The sequence below is a fragment of the Leuciscus leuciscus genome (assembly GCF_965113295.1).
Source record: "Leuciscus leuciscus genome assembly, chromosome: 5".
NCBI classification, from domain to species: domain Eukaryota; kingdom Metazoa; phylum Chordata; class Actinopteri; order Cypriniformes; family Leuciscidae; genus Leuciscus; species Leuciscus leuciscus.
This window is the reverse complement of record NC_138729.1, coordinates 31,484,699-31,505,068: the sequence shown is the minus strand read 5'-3', so window position 1 is coordinate 31,505,068 and position 20,370 is coordinate 31,484,699. Positions and strand designations below refer to the sequence as shown.

The window sequence follows — 20,370 nt, the reverse complement described above, 5'->3', positions numbered from 1 at the left end:
AGTTGACAAAGCTGCCATACTCAGCACTTAATGACATTCCTTACTGATCTCACTCTCTCGGTTTGCAAGACTACAAGTGACATCACCATTTGTTTTTTATGACAGTCATCAAAACAATTTACTCAGAAACTCAACGCTCAAGAATCCAGTGCACTTGTATTACTAAGACTGTGCTGGAAACTATTTAAGCAATTTCCACAAATAGAGTACAAAAAGGGCTCTGAAAATGAAGTATACTTTATTTTTATTTTTTTAATGCAAAGTGCACAGATTTAAAGGTTTTATCTCCTTACCCAACATTAAGGAAACTCTCAAATGCAGAATGATCATGAACCACGAAACCTTCAAATACAGCTTTTCAAGAAAGTCTTTGGAAAGTCTGAATGCAATCTGGGTCACACAATCACAATCAATTAAAGGCTGTATCCTAGCAACAGTCATTAAATGTGAGATTTTGGGGGTAGATTTTTTCACCACTTCTTCCCAACAGTCCTTACAAAACCCTTAGTGTTACTAAAGGAAACAAGCTACAAACTAAGACAACAACAGGTGCAAAAAAGGAAGAAAAAGGTTGTAAGGATGACTGTCAAAGTTAAGTTTAAAGAAAACCTAAAAAAGATAAAGTGCATCTGAGTAATGTCAAAAAAGTCTGTCAAATCAATCAGTCGGCACCTTGACATTGGTCAAGAAAAAGTTTTTTTTATCTTTTCAAAATGGATGTAATGCATATTAGGATCAATGTGTTTAAACCAGTTTATATCTATATCTATATCTCTATATATCAGGGCTCAACGCTATAAGGACTTTTTCTAATGGCTCAGTTGGGCCAGTGGTTCAAACTGTCACTTGCCCTGCCAAATTTTTCACTGGCCCCCAATAAAAATAAATCAATCAGTCAATCAATCAATAAATTAAAAAGTTTTGTTGTTGTTGTTTTGACCCATTTAACACTGTATTATAATAAATAACATGTATTAAATAAGCCACCAACATTTTAGATGTCGGTAAACTTGATTGATTCCAATTTCAATACCCCAGCAAAAAACTACTAACCTAACTAATATTAAGTTAAAACATTATTATAGACAAGTGAGTCTTCAGTAATAAAATAAGAACAAATAAACAAATTATAAGCAACAGCTCAAATAAATAAAACAGAACAAAGAAAAAATAAACAGTGCTTTAAGTTTTTCCGGTCAAGTCTAACATTATTCAGGTACACAAATTGAATAATCAAATGTAAAATAACACTGCATAGTCTTCACTTTATAAATTAAATATAGATTAATCCTTGACAAAAGAATTTCAGTCAAGATCAGTGAGTGTTTTTATCTTTGTCTTTTGTTGTTTGATTAACACTAATGACACAGACGGCAGCAGGAATATTAGGCTGCTGTCACTTTAAGACCGAATGCACAGATCCAATATACTGTTACACATGTGTTTTCTTTCTCATCTGTTCACATTCAGTTAAGACATAACCAACAGTGTTTACGTGAATACTCTGCAAGGTGGGCAGTTTGACATGCTTTGTTGTGTGTATTTTTCTGTTTAAGCGCAAGAAGATGCGAAAAACTCAATTCAGTAGCCTTCTCGCAAGCTGTCTCTCACAGACTTGCGTGAGAACTAAAATTAGTTCTCTTTTGCATATTTTTATGCTTGAATCTGAATGGCTAAAAATCGACTGAATGCTTAAATTGACCAGACTTAAAAAAAACATACAAACTTTCATGACGACAGAGCACCGCCTCGATCGAGCAAGTGAAGATTCCATCAACTGTCACAAGCACCGCCTAACACATTATTATTTCACAAGTTCACACTTAAATCAATTAAACAGAGTAACGATTATGCGTATTTGGCGTGCTGTCCGGGGGGAAGGCTCCGAGCTCTGAATTTTTGCCCGAACCTAGAGTACTCCCCCCGTTGTTGTAAGAGTATTTAGGACTAGAAGTGAGGAGATGGGGTGGTGGTGGAGGAATGCTGTTAAACTGTCAACGAACAGAGGTAAGTTTGCTGTATATATGCACCTCTTGACTCGTTGATTGGGTTGATTAACAGAGTGTGCTCCACTCGTGTCTAATTAGGTTTGATTATCTGAATGTGCTCCACATGTGTTTAATTAGGTTTAATTATCTGAACGTGCTCCTCCCAAACTTTGTTAATAAAACATCACTTTGTGGTTGTGTATTTTATTCATATCAATTTATAATTATTGTATTATAGTGGCCAGGTTTTTAGTATCTTTAGAATTCAATTATACTTTTAAAGAGTAATAATAAATTAATTAATAATAATACATTTATTATTACTATTATTACTACCCTGTGGTTCCGAAAATGGTATATTGATGTTTTTCGAGGCATTGAATCGAAAAGGTATTGTATGAAATTCCAGTATCGTCACATTACTCAGCGTAAATGAAAATGTAAGCTGAAACAAATAAACTATCATATAACTGTTATCTGGATATAGTAGCTTTTTATCTACACATTGCTTGTCGGTGAAGGGAGAAAGACAACTCGATGAAAAGCAGAAGAAGCCAAGACAAAGAGGGAAGAAAATATATGAGATCAGCCATCAAAAAATGCAGTACATGTAAAATGGCCGTAGTTATGCAACTGCTCACTTCACACACAATAAAAAAAAAATGCATTTGTAATGCTGTCTGTTCGCTCTCTTAGGAATTTCACCTTTGGCACTAGGGATGCAAAAAAACGACTTCCATTTGACGCTGCCATTGGAAACGACCTTGACCTGCATGGGATGCTGAGAGCGAGTTAGTTTCTCTGCTTGATTGGGATTTCCGCTTGACTTCAGACCAATGGGGAGTGTGTGTCATTTTGACAGAGTGTGCGCTTGAGGAACTGAGCAAGAGAGAGAGTGACAGAAAGGGAGAGAGGAAACAGTGAAAAGACTTCCGAACTAATTTCTTGGAAGCTGAGTCGGCAGAGCTACCTGCTGGGAGTGGGATGAGGGCCAATCAGTTGATGTCACACACCCCATGGGCGGGATTTAATAACCTTTACTGCGCTGGTACACCAGAATGGCTTTACATTTCATTTGGAGTTCCAAAAAAAAGTGTGTATGTGAGAAACGTTGAGAGAGAAAGAAACAGACAGAAATGGGTTTTCTCTGACAAGCTTTTGTCAACAACTCAATTTTTACAGATGTGTTACATGCATACAAAAGAGGAAACTTATGATTTTTTTTGTACTCACCAATGTAAGCTGCTTTGATGTTGAGGTTTGTATATGGGCATGTGCTTGACTGAGTAGATGACAAGACGTGTGTACTGACAGGAACTCCCTGTGGTACCATGTCACTAACAACAACCTCAGCCATTAGACCCAGCAAACAAAAATATGTTCTAGAAACGTTTTGTTAAAGGGGTGGTATAATGCCCTTTTCACAAGATATAAAATAAGTCTTTGATGTCCCCAGATTGTGTATGTTAAGTTTTAGCTCAGAATACCCCACAGATATTTTCATATAGCATGTTAAAATTGTAAATTTTTGAGGGTGAGCATAAACGCACCGTTTTGTGTCTGTTCCTTTACATGCAAATGAGCTGCTGCTCCCAGCACAGAGGGCGGAGCTTCAACCGCTTGTGTCCTTAGTTATACCTCACACAGACATGCACTGAAAATTTCTAAAACTTTTAGCCTTTTATGTTCAAACCGGATTCAGACAATGATGGAGACGAGTCTCAAGAAGAGGTGACAACATGTAGAATGCAACAGGACGTTTCTGAATTGTTAGTTAATGAATTTATATAGCTTATGTGTAGTTATCTTGTAGTCATTGATTAGCATTTTCTGTCTTGATAATCTATAAATCGTGTTCAGGGGGTGGGGTTTATGTAAATTTTAGGGTTGGTGATGTCATTAACCCTGGAGGAATGTTGTGTAGTCCCTACCAGCCCTTTGTTGTAGTCCTTAAAAAGCGATTTCTTTAAAAGCAAATATCTCCCTTTGCTTTGAACTTTGAGCGTTGTAACTTTGCAGATGTTTATGCTCAAACAGCAACATTACACACTCACTTAAGTTAAAAAAGTGAAATCATAATTAACCACCCCTTTAACGTTCCCATTAAGTTAAGAAAATTTTACTTCTGAATGTTCTCAGAATGTTAAAACGCTTTTTTCCCCCTTTTTTTTTTACTTATGTTAACGTTAAGGGAACAATCCATTTGACCATTTTGCAAACATTATGGGAATGCTACATTTAAATGTTCTCTGAATTATCTGAAACAAATAATTTATAATGTTTAATTTGTAAAAACAACAGCAACAACACAAAAACAGACCAACAAAAAGAGAAGAGAACATTCCCTGTTAGCTGGAGAGGTGAGATCATGTGTGCAAATGTATATGTGTAAGTGTGATAGAAATGAAGAGAAAGAGAATTGGGCTTAGAAAAATCCATGTTAGTCAAAAACTTGTTTGAGCCTAACAACATATTGTCAGAATTTCAGACCCATCAGTGAACGACCTGGACTGCATGTGTATAAACAGCACAGAAACAAGTTTGCACAGTTCAAAATTACGTGTTTAATTCTGTTTAATGTAGTGTGGTGTTTGGAGTTGGACATGTGTCCACACAGAAGGACAACTCAAAAAACAGGGCCAAAGTATGAGGGCACCATCTGTCCCATGTGCACGTCTGCATTTGTGTTTGAACAACAATGTCAACACTCAAGCGTCCATGTCATATGTCCATTGTGCAAAGATTAAATATAAAGGATTATGAATTTATAGATTAAGGGCAGATCTTTATTAAATAACAAGGTCACACACATTTTATATACGCTACCCTTCAAAAGTTTGCATCAGGAAGAATATTTTTGGAGAGAAATTTATACTTTTAGTGAGCAGGGCTGCATTAAGTGAATCAAAAGTGACAGGAAAGACATTTATAATGTAATAAAAAATGTCTATTTTTAAATGAAAACTAGAATGTGCAGAAATAAAAAAATAAAAATAAAAACCCTCCCTTCAGAGAGCTCTCCAAAGCCATGCCTTCTTCAAAACATGAACGTGCCCAGCCAGAGCAGACTCTGCAAAGACTCACGAGAGACGCCGTTAATGGAGGGTGGAACGCAACGCTTTCAAATTCCCTCATGTTTCATTGCCCAGTGAGACAGCATTGCAGAACAAAGAACATAACATTACAATAATGACAAACGTAACAAATGCAACTTATTTACAGTTATTGTTAGAACTCAAAGGGGTTTTGTAAACTTTTTGTTTTGGTTTAGGAGGAACTGTAAAAGGTGGCTGCTGTTTGTCTGCCATTCTCGCTCGGTGACTCTAGCAATGTGAACACGCTGATGAGGTGTTGCGCGAGCGTTGAGTGAAGGTTGACATCCTGGTATGACATCCTATCATTGCATTCGGTCCATCTTCTTGTGCTTGAATATTTAAAATTGGCAGGGCTTAAAAAATTGCAAATTATAAACTTGCAAATAATAAACTTTCGTGATGATTCAGAATTGGCCCGTGACAGTCCAGAGCGTTTGTCATGCTGGCCCCGGCCATCGGACAGTCCTTATTGTCGAGCCCTGAAAATACTAAATGAAATCAATTGATTGATGCACTCCCCTGTGGATCTTTTAACTTGAACAAGTGTGGATAAGCAAGCGACAAATGCTTGGAAAGATTTGATGTGTTGCCTCATGATTTATAGCAATGTTTTCATTCAGACAAGTGGGGTAAGGTTAATTTTTGCATCTGTTTTGTAGGCAAAGTAATGCCAAATTTCACTTCTGCCCTCTCTATTAATCAGTGTGGGACATGTAGAGAGAGATTTATCTGTGTCAAAGTTATGTTTTGTTAGTTTTGTTATTTATGGACTTTCAGTTTGTTTTCATTTGTCACGTGTCTTCCTTGTCCAGTTTCCCCGCTCCACGTTTGTGTTACTGGTTTCAGCTGTGTGTAATTAATTGGTCTTATTTGTGTTTGCTATATAAGTTGAACCCTCACATTCATTCTCTGTTCGGTCATGTTCACATTAGACGTGTTTCTCTGCCTTTATTGGATTATCTTGCCTGTGTGGATTTATTACATTTCGTTTGGAATTATATTCTTCTTCTGAGTCTTTGTCTGCCTGCCTACGCACACACCCAGTATTATGACAATCTGTTTATTCCATCTTGTTGTCACATTTTTCACATCAGTTTGTGTAACTGGCGCATAGCAGAGGTGGACAGTAACAAAGTACATTTACTTGACTACTGTACTTAAGTACATTTTTTGAGTATCTGTACTTTACTTGAGTATTATTTTTTCTGGAAACTTTTTACTTTAGCTTCACTACATTTGAAAGACAAATATCGTACTTTTTACTCCACTACAATTCTGTCAGGTCCTTGAGTAGAAAGTAGTAACGTCAGTCAGGGGATGATTTTGGTTGCAGGGGTTGCATTTTGGTTGGAAATGAAAGTCAGATTGACGTCAGAAACCGACTGATGTTGGTTTCTTACGTCAACACGATTTTCGTTTTCAACCACAATACAACGTCTGTCCAACGCTGGATTGTCAATCCGGCGTTGGATTCTGACATCAACCTGATTTTCATTTTCAACATTGGGTTTGGTCTTCTAAATGCAAATTTTGTCATTGTTTTGGTGCACACTAGTTTATAGATAACAGTAAGGTTAACATATTCCTACTAAAGGCCAAAAAACTTTAAATAGGGCACTATTTGAGGGAACAGCCATTTGGGTGTCCGAAACCATTGTGGACGTTATTGAGTGACTTATTCAATCTCACATTCAATCCCACTACTGGAACTGTGTTCTAGAAATAAATGTGATATTGATATGAGGGTAGGCAGGCATACATTCAGAGGCATAAGGTACTGGAAGTATTACACACAACAATGCAACAATAATAAAACAATGCATTGACATTTACTTTTGATACTTAAGTACTTTTAAAAATGAGTACTTCTGTACTTTTACTTAAGTAAAAATCTGTCTTTACAACTTTTACTTGTAACGGAGTAATATTTGATCAGTAGTATCTGTACTTTCACTCAAGTAAGGAAGTTGTGTACTTTGTCCACCTCTGGCGCATAGCGGTGAACTTCAGAACAGCAGCATATCAAGTAGCGAAAATATCAAAATCATGATATTGTACCATTTGAAATATAATATACACCGATATTTTTCCAGATCTGGAACACTGCGCAACCATACTGTGCAGACAGTAAAACAAATTATTATATAAATTCTTAGCATTAAAACCTTGCCATGAAAAAATGTGCATTGGTTTCCACATGTATACTAAATTAAGAAAGGGATAATCCATGGCTAGTTGTGCATTAAACAATTTTAATACACGACGTGGAGGCAAAGAACCACCCGATGTGAAGTGCGTTTAAAATGTTTAATGCACAGCTAGCCATGGATTTTCCCGCTTATACCATTGTCATTTGCCAGCATTGCAGTGCAATATTTGACCGGAAGGGTTGAAATAACAGTTGTTTTCGTCAGTTATGACTCGTTAAATCTAGAATTCTACCTACGTTGAATCAGACAGAGATAAAGTAGTGCATAAGATTACATTTACTTAAAAAATTATAGCATTTATTTGAATTATCTCGAAGACAGAGAGATGAGAGATGCGTGTGCAAATTACCTACATCTGTTCTGCGTCTTATTAGAACTTAACATCTGACAGAAATTTGCTTTAAAAATCACCTTTCCAAAATGAACAAGTCACGCATTTCATAAAAGGACTCACACAAACACTTATATGCCATTTTCAATTTACTCAGCAACGACATCCTAACAGACCATTACAGGCTCACGCACTTTCCCTCTCTGTCTCTCTCTTATACACACACACACACACACAAACAAAGGTCTCAGTTGGGCCAAATGGCTTTCCGTGACAAAGTAGAAATGAAAGAAAGAAGCAAAGAGAGCGTAGATCAGGGAATAGAGGAGGAGTGAAAGGAAACACAAGAAGAGGAGAAATGACAGGAGCGGAAACAGGGAATGAGAGAGACTCCTACATAGAGAGAGAGAAAGAGAGAGATAAACAATCTCCCTCAAGTAGAGCAACCATCTCTCTCTTTCTCTTTCCATTTCTTTTTCTCAAGCCCTGAGGCAGTTTCCTCAATCACAAAACAAACTAAAACCCAACAGATAGTGAAGTTCAGATAGAGTGTGTTTGTTTCAGCATGCCAGTGAATGCAGGTGAACGTCAAAAGTGCGGCATGTTTGTGTGGAGTTTGGCCAAATGTTTTTGATGCTCAAACACCCTTAAAGTTTCAGGACTCAGGACATGTTTCAGCAGAGTGAGTTGCCATGGTGATAAGGGGGTACTGGTCTTGCGTAACTGGTTAACACTGACATAAATAGTCCTGAGAAGTGAAAGGGAGTATGAGAGAGAGGACAGTGAATGAGAGTAGAAGAAAAGCAGCAAAAGAGGGAGGAACCCTGCTGAGCGCACCAACTGAGAGTGGGGTGGAGGATTTACTCAGGGCTTCATTCATTTTATCAAGACTTACAAAAATTACAACACAAACATTTTGAGACTGTTTATGTCTATTAAGATGAAGAATTCAAATGCAGTGGAAAGCCTGTGTCCCTGAATGTATTTAAATTAAAATGAAAATGTATGTGGATGTCCTGAGGATGTCAATTACTCAATAATTTAGATATATAACATCTATGTGAATCAAATGTGAATCATGACAGCTTGTGGTATGGGTTGGAGGGAGATATGTTGAGCTCATGGATGCTAGTGCATGTAGGCCATTACACTGCATCTGTCCCTGGGCTACTGCACAACAATGAAGCCTTTCATTCTCTCTGTAGCCCCATGTCAGCCCCCTCCCCATTAGACACACACACACACACACACACACACACACACACACACACACACACACACACACACACACACACACACACACACACACACACACACACACACACACACACACACACACACACACACACACCACTTACTCCCTAACTGCTACCACCTCCTCTCCCTGTCCTCTCCCCTCATCTTTCCTTTCCGCTCCTCCTGACCTCTTTATCACATTCTCTCACTGGTTTTGTAAGACAGTCATTGGCATCAGCTTCACAGTCGAACACGGACACAGAACGATTTAAGATTTATTTAAAGGAGTAGTTCACTTCAGAATGAAAATTTCCTGATAATTTACTCATCCCCACGTCATCCAAGATGATGTTCATGTCTTTCTTTCTTCAGTCAAAAAGAAATTAAGGTTTTTGAGGAAAACATTCTAGGCTTTTTCTCCATATAGTGGACTTCATCGGGAATCAACGGGTTGAAGGTCCAAATTGCAGTTTCAATGCAACTTCAAAGAGCTCTGCACGATCCCAAACGATCGTTTCGCTAGATAAGACCCTTATTTGACGCCTGGGATTGTGCAGAGCTCTTTGAAGCTGCATTGAAACTGCAATTTGGACCTTCAACCCGTTAATTCGCATTGAAGTCCACTATATGGTGAAAAGGCCTAGAATGTTTTCCTCAAAAACCTTAATTTATTTTCTACTGAAGAAAGAAAGACATGAATATCTTGGATTATGTGGGGGTGAGTAAATTATCAGGAAATTTTAATTCTGAAGGGAACTAATCCTTTAATATCAATGCATAGATAATGGATAAATTATATATAACTAATGGATTATTTGTATGGATAAATACTTTTACAAATACTTTGTCCAGGAAAAAACTTTTTTAATGGCATATTTATTTATAAATGAAGTCCAGATGGGATTTTTCATTAAGTGATGTGCAGGTTTTTTACTGGAAATATGATATTAAATTTAAGTAAAACACCATCATTAATTCTTAAGCCCAAATTATACTTTGGCTGTCCACGTTCCCCGAAGGTCAGCGCACTGTACGTGTGACGTATTTTTCATCATAACGAGGGTCTGCGGATGTCTGTTCACATTGTCTGTACAATGCGTACTGTCCAACAACAGCGTGTGTGCGAGAGACCTGAGCGCTTGAAAACAAAGTCCACTAGATGTGGTACTCAGAGTGCACTCTGAAAGATTATTAAAATGTTCTTCACACAAAGAAAAACATGGTTGTTATAAGAACTGAAAGGTTCTTTAGGGAACCAACAATGGTCTTTCTATGGCATCACTGTGAACACTTTTATTTGTAAGTGTTGTTTTGGTGTAATGAAGAAGTTATATTAAGGAGGAACACTAGAATTCATTGAAATCAAAGTGAACATTTCCCTTTAACCAATGAGTCATAATTAACTTATATTTGCTTATCCATGCATTCATTCACTGACCTATAAAATCATGTGACTGACAGTGGCAGATGTAGGAATGAAGTTATCAAATTAATTATGACAAGTTCATTTGATCACTTAAATTGGACAACATAACTCAATGTGCTATCGGAATTATTGTTTAAATGATTTTTAGTTTAACTCACATTTTACTTTTAATTTGGAAATTGTGAATTACTACAGACATGATTTCTGGATCAGTACATGACACTATTCATTTATCAAGATCATTGTTGATATTGTATGTATCAGTTTCTATACAAATGTCAATTGTAGCTACTTGCTATCTTAAGCTATCTTAAGGCTACTTGCACACACACACACACACACACACACACACACACACACAAACACACAAAGATGAATGCATATTCAAATATGGAGCACTGCACATGACATGCTGGAAAAAAATATCGTGGCCACCAATTAGCAAATCGTTCCTACAATTTAGTAACACGTCAGCACGTTTTGCTAATTTGTTATCTCGTTTTAAGTAAATTGTGCGCAAATATACAAAACTGTACCCATAAGGTAGCCAAACCAAACAAAACCTCCCTGTGGTTACGTTCAGCTGACATCCTCAATTAGAAAAATTATTCAAAAATTGTTACTGTTAGGATCAGGTATTGGGTTTGTATGTAGTCATTATAATTATTTTAATGCCAATATTTAGTTCCAGTCCTCTAATCCGATTGGACAAGCAGAGTTTAAGAGTTTGTATCACTCTGCTGGTATGTGTCCACAGTGTTCTGACCGGAGTATGTGAGTGGTGATGAGGGACAGCAGAGCATATGTCATATTGCTTTATTACATAAAATCAATCTACATCTATGGTATGAACACATTTAGATAAACATGTATGAGTGTGTGGGGTCACCGGACATCGCTGTTGCTATACTGTAATTTTTCATATACAAATCAATATGCACTAAGGAAAAGAATGACGTTCTTTCATCTGGCAGTTTGCCTGAACTTATGTGCTCTAGACTAGAGTGTCATGCATCAGAACTAATACAGACTAAATCAGCCGCTTCATCATCTACAGCCTTTTCCTTTACATTACATACAGATATTTCTTGTGTTTGCTTTTCTCATTCTTCAAATATAAAATGCTAACTCTACTTCACACACCTAGGTATGAACTAAAAGTTCATAACAGAGACTTCCTAATACACACCATATATAATAACATTACTATTTATCATTCAAAAGACACACACTACACTATGTTCTATTCATGGCTTCATTTTACAGATTAGATCTGTTGAGAAATGAAGGCACAAAACAATTGATGGGGTTTCACAAAAGGAAGGGACAGAATGACTGAGTAACCGTAAGAAAGAGGGGGAAAAAAGGGACAGGGTCTCATATGACTTGCAAAGGTCACATACATGGTTACGTGTTGTTTCCTTCATTGGAAACGGACCACTTACCAGTTATTTTTAATTCTGATAACATAAGACCCAAGGAGCTGTCAATCACATACTGGCATTCCTAAGAGACATTCTGCAAGCTGGCCTTTCACCCAATCATCACAGAGGGACAGATAGAAAGAGAATGCTGTCAAGTTATGTATCTACTGAATGACCTCAGAGAGGGTCCACGGAGGATCCACACAATCTTCAACGTCAGCATTATACTCACACATGTATACAGAAGGTCTGGGTGTTATGAATCAATCTGCTTACAGTTCAACAATAGAAAAGTGTGAATACTGACCATGTGCATATACTATATATCTTCATGTCTATGAGTGGGTAGGACTGCTTTATATGTAGAAGTGAAAGAAATTGCAAAATGAGTCCAAAACAAGTCAAGAAAAGGGAGAATCAGCATATTAGAATGATTTCTAAAGGATTGTATATACGAGCCAACAGAAGGTCTTCTGTGGCACTTCGCAAAATTTGAATGATGTTATGAGAGGAATGTGTCACAAATTCAACACAGTGCATTGCACTCTACTGCGTATGGGGCTGCGTAGCCGCCGACCAATCAGAGTGCCCACCCCGTCCACCACCGAAAGCGCCTACAATGAGCTTTGGAACTGGACCTTGGAGCAGTGGAAGAAGGTTGCCTTGTCCAATGATGAGTCCCCTTTCTTCTACATCCAGGGTTTTTCCTGGGTCAAAATTGGTCTTCGGTGGTGACTGACGAACATGGCCAATTGACCATTCACACACAAAGTACAAAGTCACCTGTGAACTGCGAGCTCAGTACTGACAATAAATCCAAAAAAAAGAAGAAAAAAAAAGAAACAGTTTGTAATATTAACGTATTCTGTTTATTAATGAAATAAAAATAATCACTGTCAAGACAGATCATAAAACAAAATGTCTAGAATGATTCTATTTAAAAAAAGCTGTATATTTATTTACATGTAAAAAGTCACTGAGTGACTGATTTGAAATGTTCAAAAAGAACAACAAAGTAACATATAACATAGAAAAAGTGGAAGGTCGGTTGTTTTGCATTTCACACACTCCAAGACTTAATGCACAGATCATTTAACATACAGTATCAGATTTTTTTCCCTATCCATTGCTAGGATTATCATCACACTGCGCATTTAAATACAGTTGTCAATACAGAAACTGCAATGTGTAGTTAGCAGCATGAAAAATGTATATCAGCCTATATGCAGAAAGCAAACAACGATCACTGCCATTATTATCACTGAAGTTGCACTCTTGTGAAAACTCCTGTTATAATCAATGAAGCTTTCTGCATTTTGCAATGAATCTCTCTTGACATCATGTTTATGCTTTGTTGGTTATAATGAAAAGATTCGCAGGCATGCAAAACACCCGCTGAACAAAAACGCTGACGTTTTGAGCAGTGTTGAACGGATTCTGAATGAAACAAATAACTTAAACACCTCTGATTGGCCATCGCGTTCAGACGTTCAACAGATATGTCTGTGATTGGCTACAAATCTCAAAGCTACAAAAACATGTTGTAAATGGAAACCTTTGACGCTCTCCACAGAGCCCAAACACAAACACTCACGGGAGCATTTTAAAGCAATTGGCTATCAGCGGGTACCGGTATCATCACATTAAATAAAAAACTAAAACTCTCAAAACTCAACCTTGAGCTGTAACAACTGTTCATTCAGGCATGCGTATATGAAGCCCCATCATGGAAAACTTCATTGCATAAAATAAGCTATTTTTTTGTATTACTTTGTGGTTTCATGAACACACTCACACACATTCACATCAGGTGTGCAAGGAAAGCTGCTCATCAGGGCTTGATTTAAAGGGCTAATTTGTCACTCAAAACATCATCCAATGATATTCATGAAAGCTCATTTACTCGCTAATAAGGGGGGAAAATGTTACAGAGAGAAAAGAGAAAGAGAAAGAAAAAGGCTGTATAAGAAGGTCAGTACGAATTATTTACTGTTGTTTTCAGCAGAATTTAACCCAACAAAGGCATGAATTCTAGACTTGTCTCTGAGGGAACCCGCTAACCCAGAAATCGTCAGCAGTGAAACACATTAAAAAAACTGACACTGACTGTGACATCCCCCTAAAAAGTCCAGAACAACCCACAATCAAGTTCTTAATCCCTAAACCCTGATGCATGAAGCTAGAAGCATGAGTTTCAGAGTACGTTTAGAGATGGACAAAACCATACAAATCCAACCTTGTTTAGATCAGGTTCTCACAACGCTTGGTATAAACATCAACTCTGTCAACTCAGGGTTTGATTCAGAGTTTGTGATTAACTATAACTATAATCAGAGAAGAGAAGAGAAGAGAAGAGAAGAGAAGAGAAGAGAAGAAAAGAAAAGAAAAGAAAAGAAAAGAAAAGAAAAGAAAAGAAAAGAAAAGAAAAGAAAAGAAAAGAAAAGAAAAGAAAAGAAAAGAAAAGAAAAGAAAAGAAAAGAAAAGAAAAGAGAAGAGAAGAGAAGAGACTAATACATATAAGCAGGATAGAAAGGTTTATGAAAATCATGGAGCTGGAGCACTTTGATCTCTTAGCAGGCCTGTCACAAGCTCTAAAGGTAACAAGTCATGCACATACACACATTCCTGCTCTCTGTGATCAAGCAACAAATCCAACTTAAATTGTCTTAGAAATGGCCTTCAGTCTGAACTACAAGGTTCGGTGTGAGTACAAGGCAAGTACACACACATACACAAACTGACCAATCAACCACAATAAAGGCAGTCATTTCAAATTTCCGTGAGCTGGACACCCCACAGAGATAACAAGGCTTTGTGTGCCCCAGTCTCGGTGGTTCTGTGAGTGTGATCTCTCTTTTATCAATGTGCAGGGAATGAAATATGAAACCTCAGGTGCAAAAATACTATCAGTACACACCCTTAACTAAACACACACAGACTCTGCAGAGAATGTGATAAATATAGAGGAACAGACTGTTTTTTTCCCCAGCTAATGAGTCTTACACTGCAAAAGACGTGTCTGAGAAAACAGCTGCTGTGGGCCAATCAGTGGTGATTACTCAGCACTTAAGAGTCTGTGTCTGTGAGAGAAAGTGTCTGACAGACTTACCCTGATTCTTCTCATAGCAGCGACAATCTCCATGCGACTGTTGGGTCTTGGGACATCCAGGCTGCCAACATACTGAAAAAAAAACATGCTTGAATGTTAGATGAAGAGTGTTCTGTTTAAACTCTGATATTAAATGCAACAGAGGAATCAACCGGTCTAAAATTAATGAGGCAGCTCCATTTGCACAAACACACATAAACACACTTTCTAGGTTAATGAGTGCAAAGTTACTTTTGCATCGGCAGGACATTGCCAGCCTCATTTCTCAAAGTCTATGCTTAAATGCATCTAAATTCAATGGTTCTCAACTGATTTTGCTTCAAGACCCACATACTGTATAGACAAGTGGTGACCATACCAAAGTTGCTACAAAAAAAAAAATCTTTAAAATCAAAAATGTATCAATAGTACCAAGAACTGCATAGGCAACAACAATATGCTAACTTTTTCAAAAGACAAACTAAAAATATGCCTGTGCAAATGTATAATGCCTCAAGTTTGATTATTTGCATACACAATAAAAATAAAAAATAAAAATAAGGGACAGAAATTAATGAGGGCAAGACCCAAATTTGTAAATGTGAAGGGTAGATCAGTGCCAGCCGCAAATAACACGCTTAACCAAGTATAGGCTCTGTGTTTACAAACAACATTGTGTTCATTCATGGCTTTAATGACCTGTTCTACGGAGATGTTGACTTTAAATACTTATCTCCAGCTTCCAAAGTCTAAATCCAGCTGAGAGGGACAACAATACTGACAACAGTTCAGCCAAAATAGCAACAATACAGCTGATTTAAGCTCTGAAAGACAAGACCGCAATACTGCGGTCAGAATGTGTGATTTCGAATGTGAGTGGTTCTAGGTCTTGGCTTTCCAGCCAATAAAATTCCTGGAAGATAATCCTGCATTACAAATTGGAGCTAAAATTACTCAGCAATAGGCTTCTGAGTAGCTCAGTATACAAAGGCTTTAGGTTTCCTGGGACATTTAACTGTCTGCAGATATGAAACGCTGACAGATAAGCTCTCTGGGAAAACACCAGTATAACATATATGAGAAAACAGACTAAAATTTTAATGGAATATGCAAGATGCAGATGTATTTAAGAAATTACTAAGGTAAAAATAGAAGAGTTATACGGGACCTTAAAGCATGTGCTGGCTTCCATTAATGGGCACAACTTAAATATTTATTTAGTCACTTAGTGGTCATAAGCAGGCAAGTCAGAAATGCTGTGAGAATGCCAAACAGGACACTGGTTGGTGTATATGAACATAGGCAATAAATAAAAACAATTTATAATCCTAAATAGGTTTATAGTAATATTTCATGTAATGAAATTTATTACAGCATAGAGTTAAAAAATCTAGCAGCTGTTTGTTGCTTTTAGTGGTGGACAAAATACACGTACTGTCCCAAAACCTCAGCCATTGATTGGAAATTGATGTTCAATGTCTCGCTATACCAAGGCAGCTCAATATGTTTTTGAGACACAGCCAAGTAGGGGTTTATTCTATGAAATGTTAATGATTCAATGTCAAAGTCAGATCTAACCACAGCTTCTGAAGAAACCAAATAGCCTACCCTCCAGAGTTTTAAAGACATCTCGGCTCAGTTAAAGTAGCCTACCAGTGTAACCAGCCGTGCAGCCATTAATGGGAAAGTTGAGCCAGACACCAAAAATAGTGTCGGTGAAAAAAAACCTCTGCATATGGGTTAGTGACATTTCTCGTCTGGATCTATTAAGTTAATCAAAAATACATTAAAAAGCATGGTGAACATTTTTCCAGATTCTGAATTAAAAGAACATTTAATTATTTATTTATTTTATAAAGTCAAAATAAAAACGGGGGGTGAAACGTAGGCTAAGCTTAAGTAGTTCAGATATTTTTATAACTAAAAAAGAAGGGGGGGGGGGGGGGGGGGGGGATCAGTTAACATGTTGTTTTCGAAAATTATGCAAATTCAGCATGGCGCAACCAACATGCTTTCTGCATTGGTTGTCATAACAAGAAAACAATTAAATAGTGAGGATTTTAAATATGACATATTTTAAATATATACATTTTTTATAAAAATGCTCTTAAACGGGTAACCGTAAAAAAAAAACTTTATTGATATCAATGGCTCAATTTCAAAATATTTGTGATGAAAATATTATAACCTTATTATAACCATTATAGCTATATTTTAAATATATATTTAAATACTTGTTTAAAAAATGAATATTAAGAATACATTTCTATTAACTTGGCACGTGTGTTTTAAACTCGATTTATAAAAGATTTCCGCTTTTTTTTCTCTCTCGGACATAGGCTACTTATCCAAACGTCTATTCGGTGGAATTTTCACTTGTTTTCTAGTTTTCGCCTTCCATAAGAGTCTAGTGTCATCGCTGCTATCCAAAACATGATCATCATGATTGTCTGATGTATAAATTACCCCTACACAGCAAGTGACCCATTTGACGTAGCCTACATAGGCTATACTCCAAACAACTACACAAGGTATCGGTAAATAGTATAACTAACAATGTAAATTGCTACGTTTACAGTGAAGATAGTCAGTTTCACCTTGGCTTGGAAGTGTATTCCGTGTTGATACGCTTCCTCGTTGTGAAGCGGGACTCGCGAATCCGCCACATCGTCCACCAGGTTGTACCTGTTTCTCCCGTGCATTTTCATTGGGACCCGTCCGGATGCTCGGCGAGAAATTTCTTCTGCCAGTCCCCAAGCTTCAGAACTACTGCCAACTAAAAAAAGATAGCTCTAGTTTAACAAGCAAAAACAAGTCGCCGATACAAGAGCGATTCAAAGCGAGGGAGCCCATTATAGTAGCAGCCCGGGAAAAGCTCAATGAAATCACAGGCTCTTCAGCACAAAAGAAATGGGTTGGGCGCCTCTATCCCCCTCTCAGCCCTCAGACATCAGCTGCGTTTATACAAGCCTGGCTTCGGCTCAAGTTGTTGAAGTGCCTCAGCAAGGAAGTTTATTAAAAGATGTGCTATGGGTGAATTCTGCACGCCTCGTGTGCTAATGAAATGCTTTATTTGCGTTGCTCTCTTCTACCTCTGATGCAATTCTCATGGAGCAAAGTTCCGTCTGCTGAACAGCATTCAAGTCTTTCAAACACCACATTTAGCATAATAAAAGCGCACTTCCTTATAGTTCAGCATTGATGAATTTCAACAGAACACAACCAGAACTGGTTGTATAGCCTATATTTAAAAGTTCTCATAGGCCTAGGTAAAAACATCAACAATTAGTCCTGGATTTTGGTGGACTAGGCTACTACACGTTTTTGATAGGCTATGGATTTTAATATATAAGTCATGTGTGTAGATTCTGCAGCTTTGAAAACAGATTCAGAAAATGGGTTGCATTTGCAAACAGGTTCTAATATATTGGCCTTTTTTGCTCCACAAAGCAGAGATCTGGGTCTGAGACTGAATTTACAAAGATTTAAAGGTATATGCAATGTTTTTCATAAACACATTTTGTTATACTGTTTAAACTCTCTTCACATCCTGATTGCAATCAATAATAGAAGTGGTCTAAATATTAACAAAAAAACTCTTCTGTGGAAGACTCCCTGCTCACACAGACATCACACGTCATCAGCGCGCTTCGCAAGGCTATACGCAGAGTTGTAGACAGACAGTCACCGAGTGATGCAAACAAACAGCAGCCACCTTTACAGTTCCTCCTGAACTAAACGAACGAGCGTATGCTGCTTTAGCTTATGCAAATGTAATTACCATTATTAATAGATGGCAACAGGCGATGTTTGTACTTGGAGCTGTTCACGGACTCTGAATTATGCATTTCTATGGCAACACTATCAATGCCGAAATGAATCTGCAGCAGTCAGGTGGTACAAAGTCAGAGCTCTAGTTTGTTATACGTTCATTATTATTGAAATTTTATAGTATGCTTTGAGGCTTGCTATTGCTAACATGTCAGAAATTGCCTAACCTACCTTTAAACCCAGAACTAGTGGAGAGTTTTACTGGAGAGGCTATACAGGAGAGACTGGATTTCTCAGAACAGGTCAATTTGACATAGATTTTCAACTACAAAAAATCTATTGAACAATTGCACCATTATTACAGAGAAGTTGTGTTGTAAAATGCAATACAATTCACAATCTGTGATTTCTTAATTCTCTTGAACCTTTTTTTAAATGAGAAAGTAGAAAAAAAGAAGCGTTTTTCAATGTTTTCACTGACCAACATAATTGTATTTTGTAAATATAAACACATTTTGATATTGATGGCTGCAACACACTACAAAAAAGTTGGGACAGAGGCAAAATAAAAGTGAAACGATTATAAAGGTTAGATTATCCAACTCGTTTGAAACAGTCCACAGTGAGCAGGTGTATTGGTAATAGGTGAGGGTGTCATGTTTGGGTGAAAAAGGAGCTTCTCAGTCTTTGCAAGCAAAGATGGGTCATGGCTCACCACTTTTGTGCCAAATATCATGAGAGAATTGTCAAACAATTCAAAAATCACATTTCTCAATGCAAGATTGCAAAGAATTGATGTCTTTCACCATCTAGCACACATTGTGAAAAGATTCAGGGAATTCAGAGAAATCTCAGTCTGTGTTGGGCAAGGCAGGATACCTCTGTTGAATGTGCGTGACCTTCGAGCCCTCAGATGGCATTGCATGAGAGACCATCATGCTACTGTGTTAAATACAGCCACATATGCTCAGGAGTAGCCTACTTTAGAAAAACATTTTCACTTAACAGTCTGCCGCTGCATCAATAAATGCCACTTGAATCTCTCTAATGCAAGGAGAAAGCTATTCATCAGTTCAGATGGTCTAGAAGACTGTGGAAATGTGTGCTGTGGTCTGATGAGTCCATGTTTCAGCTCATCAAGTTCTCAGTCCCAAAGACGAAAGGGACCAACCAGACTTTCGTCAGCGATAGGTGCAAAAGCAAACATCTGTCCTGGTATTGGGGTGCATCAGTGCAAGCGTTATGGGTGACTTGCATTTGTGTTAAGGTATCACTGTGTTATTATAGCCCTTGTGACAACTTCCTGTAAGATAAATAGCACAACTAGTCCCCATCTTCACAATACATGGAAACTGGGGTGTTTTTTATTATTATTATTTAAAGGCGTTTAAAGTCCCTGACAGTAAGTTTGCTGGTCTGCTGATGTAGTCTTGCAACATGCACTTAACCTGTCTAGAGTCATTTCATTGACCTATCTCTCATCATGCATCTGTCTCGAAGAGTCTGTTTTCAAGTCACTGGATACTGCAAAACATTACAGAGAGAGTGTAGTAGCACTTTATTTTACAGTCCTGTTTCACATGAACACACTGTACTTATTGTAATGACACTAACTAGGTAGGTACTAACCCTGAACCTACCCCCAAACCTTACACTACTCAGCACTTTTGTGGGTAAGTACACTGTACATTGAAAGTTCACGTACAGTAAAAAACAACCGAGAGTGTGAGAGAAAAGTTTGACAGCTTTGTGCTTCAATATTGACACAAGTGCTCCCTCTGCTGCATCACAGAGGCATAAT

The 20,370-nt window shown here is 37.5% G+C and overlaps 1 protein-coding gene across 2 annotated transcripts in view; it reads right to left on the bottom strand.

Annotated features, from left to right (window-relative positions):
- Nucleotides 1–17,919, bottom strand: part of LOC309498334 (carboxyl-terminal PDZ ligand of neuronal nitric oxide synthase protein) — a 52,307-nt gene extending 34,388 nt beyond the window's left edge. The window contains exons 1-2 of one of the 2 annotated variants that reach the window (XM_082169041.1): nucleotides 17,396–17,919; nucleotides 14,820–14,891 (exon numbers count right to left, since the gene is read on the bottom strand). In XM_082169041.1, coding sequence (XP_082025167.1) covers nucleotides 14,820–14,891; nucleotides 17,396–17,506 — 183 coding nt within the window. In that variant the 5' untranslated portion in view covers nucleotides 17,507–17,919. The remainder of the gene's footprint in view (nucleotides 1–14,819; nucleotides 14,892–17,395) is intronic. The other variant, XM_082169040.1, reaches the window with a different exon arrangement.
- Nucleotides 17,920–20,370: the final 2,451 nt, after the last annotated feature.